The 8,965-nt window shown below is 43.4% G+C and overlaps 1 protein-coding gene across 1 annotated transcript; it reads left to right on the forward strand.

Annotated features, from left to right (window-relative positions):
• The first annotated feature begins 1,559 nt into the window (after window positions 1-1,559).
• LOC142884225 (histamine H3 receptor-like) lies at window positions 1,560-6,534 on the forward strand. The gene is made up of 3 exons (XM_076019740.1): window positions 1,560-1,999; window positions 2,429-2,595; window positions 5,722-6,534. Exons 1-3 carry the CDS (start codon window positions 1,759-1,761, stop codon window positions 6,472-6,474), a joined length of 1,161 nt encoding a protein of 386 aa, XP_075875855.1. The 5' UTR covers window positions 1,560-1,758; the 3' UTR covers window positions 6,475-6,534.
• Window positions 6,535-8,965: the final 2,431 nt, after the last annotated feature.

Genomic DNA, 8,965 nt, shown 5'->3' on the forward strand with positions numbered 1-8,965 from the left:
AGGCACCTGTAGAGTCTCTGTATTGTAAATAATTCTGATTTAAGTGTTTTGTGTAGAGCTCCAGCAGGTGAATGCGCCGCACCAGTGTAACTCGTACCATGTACTGGTTTCCATGACAGCACAACGTAGGTTTCCATGACCTATTTGTGCCTTTGTTGCACATTTTAATAACGTTTGTAACTAATGGATGACGTACTTTGTGTCGAGCCTCGCTCACAGATAGCTGGGAACTGTGAGAGGTGGTAGGACAGCAAATTACTAAACCTAAATTGCCCAAAGGATGAATATTACCTGCAAGAGGATTCTTGTTCAAGCCTCTGAATGAGAGTTATTCCCATCAAAACATTGAGTGAAATTATTATCACATTTTCAAGAGCAGGGTTGGCTTTTTCCATGTTCTTTTTTTGTAAATAACTGAATGAATCCACACTCAATCTCCTGTTCTTGCTATATGTGTTCCTGTGCACGGATTTGTGCATGGCAACTGTGACGTGACCAACTCTGAAAGATGGTGCTGGTTCCATTTCTGGCCAAATAACAGTAATTTAAGCTTGGCTCCTTCTGTCACTTGCGCCCCTCTGTAGTATTTCTCAATTCTGGTGGACCACAGCTGGGGTGGCTGACAGGCGGAATGGTGTGAGAATGCAAACAGGGCTCAGTGCCACTTTTCCACTATGTGCTAAAGCAAATAGCTAAGAACAAGGCTGCACATTGGTTACTTTGTTGTCCATACAGAACAAATTGTCTAGTTTGGGAGAAGGTAAGAGTAAATGAATGATGGAATCAGGAAGCTTACATAGCACAGGAACACATGCATCAAAGTAGCCACACCAGCTAACACAATGTTCTGTGTTTTGGATTTTGAGGTTTTCCAAGAGCAAAAAGACCAATTTGATTGTTGGAAAAAAAAAAAAAAAAAAAAGCCCCTCAGCGATGTGTGATTTGTAAGCTATAGATAGAATTACACATTCCCAACTTTGTATTTGAATAATGACTGGATAACTTTAATTTTCTGGTAAACCAAATAGAATTTTGCTCAAAAACGAAGTCCAAAAGGACAACATAGTTTCCTAGATCCTAATTGCTTATCACCTCTCACATTGTGGTGTGAGGTTCACAATTGATTGGGATGCATCAGCATCGTGCCTTCACGACGGCTTCACTCAAGACTGAATTGACAAGAAAACTCCTTTTGATGTTTGGAGACGAACAAAGCAGGACTATAAATGCTACCTGGAGAGCGGAATTGTGTGTTTGTACGAAAACCGCCAAAGACTCTTAAAGACAAACACAACGAAACAATCTCAGCCTCCAATTCGGCACGATAAGAGTGTGGTTTCTAGATGGTTATGATTTGGGTGGTATCTACACTGTAGCCACGTTTTGTCAGTGCAGCAACTTCATTGGTTGTGATTGATAACAGACAGGTGAGGGAAGCCATTGCATCTACAAACCTTACAAGGTTTAGCCTCAGTTGTTGGGAAAACGCCATAAGGAAATATTTCTAATATTATGTTAACAATTTCTTCAACGCTCTGATAGACAGCCTCTTCATCATAACAGCAATAGACCTCCAGCGCTCCCAGACAGCGTTCTGTGGAGAGCCTCGCGCGCTCTCTCGTGGATGGTTTGGGGACGCCGCGCGCGCGCCGATCGCTGTTCGGTACGTGTGTCTGGCTCGAAGGACACCGCGTGTAATCGCCCGGAACCTGTTGCGGTGTGGAGCTTCAGACGCGGACGGCAGAGGATTTAGTGAAAATGTCGGAGGAGGAGAGGGACCCCCAGTCGGGTCGCCACTATTTTGGCAAAACTCGCATTCAGAGCAACACCGCCTATTCGGGACCCATGTTTGTCCTTTTGATGGTGATGATGGTGACTTTGGTGGTGGTAATAGTTCTGGGCAACGCGCTGGTCATCTTGGCTTTTAAAGTGGACAAGAGTTTGAGGAGACAGTGCAATTACTACTTCCTGAATCTGGCAATATCTGATTTTCTTGTGGGTAAGTCGGACTCTTTGGGTTCCACCCCCACCATTGTTTATATGTTTTACATTATTTCTCTCCCACGTTAAGAATATTCTATGTAACATGATGTCTCCCCACATTCACTGCTTTTCTTCATTTGTTGTAGTAAATAATTACCATACAATGAAAAAGTGTGTGGGATATATTAATCTGCACAATAAATGATGGAAATTATTTGTACTATACTGACTTCCACTTACAACAAACATATGGATATTCTTTTTAATTTTGCTAAGTTGAGCATATTTTGCTGATTTAATTTTGGAAAATAGATCACCAGACACAGAGAACAATGCTTGTGATGATCTGATTCCCATATTCTCACTCACATAAGACTGTAAATGCACCTGTAACCTACAAAATGTTGTTTTATCTTTGACCCTCTTCCATCACCTGCACTTCAAGGTGCATTCTGCATCCCAGTCTACATCCCTTACACACTCACAGGCAGGTGGATGCTGGGCCGAGGACTGTGCAAGCTGTGGCTGGTCATGGACTACCTGCTTTGCACAGCGTCCGTCTTCAACATTGTCCTCATTAGTTACGACCGCTTCCTGTCCGTTACACGTGCGGTGAGTGGCTGCCTTCCTCCTGCCTTCCTTCTTAGTAAGAGAAAAGAACTGGTTGAGAGCTTTTGAAGTCCCTCCTTTTTTTTTGTTGTTGCCATACAAATGTAAAGTGCTTGAGGTTTGTGGCTTCACTCCTGGCAGGTGAGTCTCCAGGTCACTGGTAGGGGGCAGTGTCGCCTCATCCTCCCAGATGTGCCCATCTGCAAAGGTTAATCATCACTGACCCCTCCAGGCCCAGTCCCACTCCTAATTATAGCCCTTTCCCATGATGAAGATAAAAAAAAAAGCCAAAAAAAGCCATCAGGGTAAATGGGCTTCTGAAAATGTCCAGAAAAGAAAGCATGTCAACAAAAAGTTTCCACAGCGCGATAATGGTTTTTTCTACATTCATGCAACTGTGTGTTTCATTCTCCCCTGGAGTACAACTACACCATGTGACTAATGTTGTTTTTCAGTTATGTGCCTGTCTTGGCACATTTCTAGTAGTTAGCATGCATTTCTTTCCTCCTGCCCATTGAATCCTTTGATGGGGCATTTCCATTCAATAATAACTGACTGTGTTCAAAACACTCATGTGCAAACAACAATGGGAGATTCTGGCTTGACGTGGTAGACAAAGAGTGTCCACTTTTTCCTTTCACATGCAGACACTTAATATCAGTGCTACAAATACAAAATAAAAGCCAGAGTAGAAGAGAGCTTCTTCTGTAATTAGCCAGCTTTCATCATTGCGATCCTCCTCTGTAGCACGACCCTTCCATTCTGGATGGGTCACTCATCGCAGCTACAGACAGAAACACTCTCTGAACCGTGGAAGGCAACGGATCGTCGACTGCCACTAAGAAAAGGTTTGTCTTCAAAGGGAAAATCTAGCTCATCAGAGTCTCATCAAGAGAGAAATTAAAAGAAAAATAATGCAATTGCGAAGACAAATGCTACTTCTGTTAATTCTGAGTGGAAGATATTCAACTAGGCGGTAATAACATTCGGCAGATATTTTGGTATGACAGCGTCACACAATTACAGTGTACATCCACGGCGCCAATCTCCTGCTCCACTACACCCCAAAGGTACTCTGCTGGACTGTAGTCTGGCGAATACGGAGACTGTTTGAGTAGATTGAACTCATTGTCATGACCAAGAAACCAATTTGAGATGAGAAAAACTTTGTGACATCAGAAGGTGGCACACCATGGCCATAAAGAGGTGGACACGATCAGCAACAGTATTCAGGTGGGTTGTGGTGTTTAAACAACAGTCAGGTAGCACTGAGAGGCCCAAAGTTTGCCTCATCACAACACCACCACCACCAGCAGCCTAACCCAGTGGTTTTTAAAGTGGGGACTGCGGCCCCCGAGGGGACCAAACGTTTTTTGTTTTTTTTATATGTTTTGTAACATTGTCAGTTGGTTTGTCAACTGACAAACCAACTGACAATAACGGTTAGGGTTACCCAAACCCCAAACCTAGCCCAAACCCTAACATCAACCTTAAACCCAACCTCAATTGTAACCCCAACCCTAAACCTGACCTAAAACCTAAACCTAATCCTATACACAATCCTAACACCAACCCTAACATCTAACTGCAAACCCAGCTCTAACGCCAACGCCAACCCTAAACCCAACCCTAACCCAAGATCCTGCTCTAACCCTAAACCTCATCAATACCCTAACCCTAAAACCAATCCCAACCATGCATTATAAAAAACATACTATTGACAAAGTAATGTAAAAAAAATATGAGGCAGCATACATTAAGTATGGCTTTACATACAGATAAGTGATTATCAACATGTTAGTTGATAGTTTTCTTAGTTTTTATTTGAAGTACAAACTTTGTAACATTATCTGTTGGTTTGCGAAAGGGGTCTCTGGCCAGATGCTGATGCTGTTTAGAGGCCATGGTGTGGAAAAGCTTGAAAATCCTTGGCCTTCCACGGATACGATGCGTATTGGATGCCTTTTATTTTGTTTCTGCCAATTTGTGGCTGTTTTATTCAAAAGTCGCAGCAGAAATCGCAGCTCTTCAGACAGGGCATAATTTTTTTTTTATCTTACAGTAGTGGCCCCTGGTTTGATTTGCCGTACAGTCCACTTAAAGTTGGACGTATGATTCATTCAGGGTGTCTTACATACCCCAGCTACTTATTTTAGCCTCGGTTGCTCTGGCATCAACAGGGTAAGTCTCCTTGGTGCTCACAGGATGTTTTCTCTTTTTCAGTTAGCTCTGCACGGAAAATTCCAGCAGGTCAGAAGTTTCTGAAATGCTCAGGCGGTAACGTTAAAATCTGCTGACCTAATCACCCATGACCATTTTGATGCACATTCTTAGTGTACCAGGTTGTCTTGATCATGTCATTTGAGGCACTGATTTTAACATAAGCCAAACTTATTTGTTTTTGACTGTGGGAGAAATTTGAGTGCAGACAGGAAGGGGAACCCACAAATACACAGTCACAATTGAGTGGCCCTCACACCACCTTGTCATCGACAGTCAACGGTTGTAAAATAATTAATGCGTGCATCTCAGTCTTTCTTTCTCTTCCAATCCATCCAGTATTTCAGCTAATTGATACATGCCCAAGGGGAACCTTTTTCAAATCTCCTTTGAAGATGAGGAACTACCTTTCCCCCCCTTATGGTAGCTGGAGAGGCTGTAAAATGCATTGCCTGCTGTATAAGAATGTAGACAGGGGTGTGAAGCTTGAGGGGCGAACCTTAATTTGCTGGCTGGCAACACACAATGCCATTCAGTGTGTTCTCACAGCTTTTGCAGATATTTTTTTAAAAATCGATTGTTTGTCCAGAAAAGTGTATTTTATGCCATTATCTCAGGTTAATGGCACTGAGGTGCATTTATCCGTGACTCTGTCATCGGGAGGGCATTATGATTTTTACACTGGCTTGTAACTCGAGGCTGAGCTCCAATTTATTGTGCCATTATCCTTGTTATTTCAAACTGTGTTGTTTCACACGGTCTCCTTCAATTGTGTGCTTTAGAAAAGCCAACTGTTTCTGACCACCTTCCTATACTATAATAACACCAGGATTTAGCGATAGCTTACACATAACAAGCTTTACTTTGTATTTAATCTGTCTCCTGCGTTTTGTCCTGTGTCTCCTGCAGGTAAGTTACCGCACCAGACAGATCATGAACCATCAGGCCATAATGAAGATGATTGCCGTCTGGGTACTGGCCTTTGTTCTGTACGGTCCGGCTATACTATTCTGGGACCTGGTGGTGGGCAGAAGCCGTGTTCCAAAAGATGAATGCTTTGCCGAGTTCTATTACTCCTGGTCCTTCCTTTTGAGCGCCTCCACGCTGGAGTTTTTTTCACCTTTCATCTCCGTGGCCGTCTTCAACCTCAGCATTTATCTCAGCATACGCAGGAGAAGGCTCCGCAGCAGAGAAGCCCAGCTCCACCTTCAACTGAGCAAGCCTGCCTCGGCCCACGGGGGAGCCGTCCCCGCGTCCCACAACTGGGGGTTGGGGATGAAACTGGCTGCGAGAGGCTCCATCCATTCCCAGTCCTCCTCGCCCTGTTTGGGCAAACTTGATCCCTCAACCAGCAGGGCTGCCCAGCCTAGCCGTCTGTCCAGGGATAAGAAAATTGCTAAGTCCCTGGCCATCATAGTGTGTGTGTTTGCCATCTGCTGGGCACCGTACACCCTACTGATGATTATTCGGGCTGCCTGCAGAGGGCGATGCATCCAGCATCACTGGTACGAGGTCACCTTCTGGCTCCTGTGGCTAAACTCTGCTATTAACCCGTTCCTCTACCCTCTCTGCCACAGCAGCTTCCGCAGGGCCTTTGGCAAGATCCTGTGCCCCAGGCAGCACACTCCTCCGCCGACATCTGTCCTCCGCACTGCTCAGTAGCGACTGGATTCTCATTGGATGAGAATGACCAGGGTGCCAGTTCTTTGGTTGGAATTGATAGCTCGACACTTCTCTGCTTCAGAGAAAAAAATATATAATAAAATTATTAACCACCGTTTCACACATTTTCCACAATTTACAGGTTTAGATGTATTTGTCAGTGTTTGGATGTGTAAAGGTAGTGTAGGACACTGTGTTATAATGCGTTGCCAGTCATCTCACACATTTAGACAGGTAGATAAAATAAAATGTACAAAAATAATTTGAATGCAGTAAATGACACATTAATTAGGAATGCTAACAGAACATATAACTCACATGTTCTGTTAGCAGCAACAAACAACAACAACAAAAACATATTTTGCATTCACTTTGATTACCGCCCTCTGCTGTTAGAGCATTTCCTAAGAACTTGAGAAAAGAATAAGAATTATAAAAATGCAATTCGTGTTTAAATGTGTTCAAAGTACCTTTTATGATGTTTATTTTAGTGGTACAAGTGACTGGGTAACAGTCATTCTTAGAGAAGTATTATGATTCATAACTTTTATGTCATTCGTCACCCAAATGTATTACAAATTCGATTGTTAATATTAGAATAGAACATAATAACGATTTAACATTGCTGATAATACTTTTGCAAAAGACACGTGAAGGTTACACGTCTTCGTCCGATAAGATCATACAGCAAGTGAATGAAATGCTTATTCTACTCACGAGCGGATGCATGTTCACCAGTTTACCACTAGATGTCACCATTAACCTTTATAGCTTTCTGAATGTGCAAGAAGCGTTTGGGCATTTCAGTGAAGACCTGCGACTAGCCACAGTTTTACTTAATGTTAAATGTGTTTAACATGCTGGAAACACCGTATTTATTCCACGGCACGGTGATGGATTATAATTCCACCAGAAGGACTCCACCAGAGTCCTTCAATCCTAAAAACTTGAACTACAGTAGTGTATCATATACTTCACTAATGTTTTTGTACATATTTATGTTTCATATGATTGTTCACTACTGTGATATGATATACTATTTGCTTATTGCTCATACATTCTGTGACATATTGCAACTCACAAATTAATAATTCATTCATTCTTTGCTTAGTTTCAGCAAAGCAAACAAACATGAACAAACACCAAAGCCAAAGCGTTTTCCTTTTGCAAATCAACAGATTTTTAACAGCATAATTGTGCCCTGCACATGCTGCCAAACTGATGGCTTCCATGTTGTATATGACTAATGGCTTTGGCTGGATGTGTAGATGAAATGCTGACAATGCAATATCAATTCGCGAGCCTGGCTCAGGTTTGATCTGCTGGAATAAATAAACTCTCTCCAGATGTGTCTTGTGTTAGACCTGTGAGTGCGCCATCACGTGAGACAGCGGGGATACATTTGCAGGTGCTGGGCCCCATCAGGGACTTGCATTGCTCAAATTGTTGCTGTTGCCTGCATGCGTGCGTGCACATCTGGGCCCCTGGTCAGGTGCTGGGAATAAGGGCACAGCTGCAGGCCCATGCTTCTCCCATTTGCTCTCCTTTCTACCTCTTGGCTCAGAGGGGTTGTTGGTGGTGGGTGAAGGGGAGGGGAAGGGGTGCGACAGGGCACACAGGCTCTCTCCAGAGTGGAGGGAGAGCTTGCGAGAGCCATTCCCCAGTGGTGACAGTACTGCCTTTCTCAGCAGAAAGGCCAGCCTGGGTTTACTCCCTGTATAATCTAAATGCGACAGCGCGATCTGGCACTATTACATCTGAGGAGAACCCCAGCTCCATGCAGTTATAGTCGGAGGGCTAGTGCAATTGACTGTGTTGATGGATTAAAATGTCATTGCATGCAGGGAAGAGAGCAGACTTTGAATGTACTGAGGATTCTAACTTAATGTAGAAAATAAGGATTTAATTTAATATGACACATGAACAGACAGCAAGGTGAAATCATCGTCTCGTGTGTGTAACAATGTTTACAGCAGTATTAGACGTGTGTGACCCACAGCAGTGCATCTAGAATGTGACCCTGCATGGCATGCACCTGTGCCCCTTTGGTTTATAGAGTCCCATTAGCCGGCACTGCTTCAGTGATCAGAGGTGGGGGAGAAGGCCTTTATAACTTCCTCACGAGGAATTCTCTCTAGTAAAACTCTCCGTGATTGCCCCTTAGCACTTCTCTGGAGTATGACCTAATGGTGAAATGGCTCACACCTCCGATTCAAACAGCAAATAATGACTGTGGACAGATGTGTCGACTGTGTTTGGCCCAGATGTCAACACTTTGACATGCCAGTTGTTTGTCCCGCGAGGCAGTGAACGTGTTACGACTAAAAGCTGTTATGTAAAAGAACCAACCAGACAAACCAAACTGAGCCATCATCATCATCATCATCATCATCATCATCATCATCATCATCATCATCATCATCATCATTATCATCATCATCATCATCATCATCATCACGATCATCATCACGATCATCATCATCGATGATGA

The sequence above is a fragment of the Nelusetta ayraudi genome, unplaced genomic scaffold (genome assembly GCF_046127955.1).
Source record: "Nelusetta ayraudi isolate G7.1 ecotype Tasmania unplaced genomic scaffold, CSIRO-AGI_Nayr_v1 ptg000011l, whole genome shotgun sequence".
Lineage (NCBI taxonomy): Eukaryota > Metazoa > Chordata > Actinopteri > Tetraodontiformes > Monacanthidae > Nelusetta > Nelusetta ayraudi.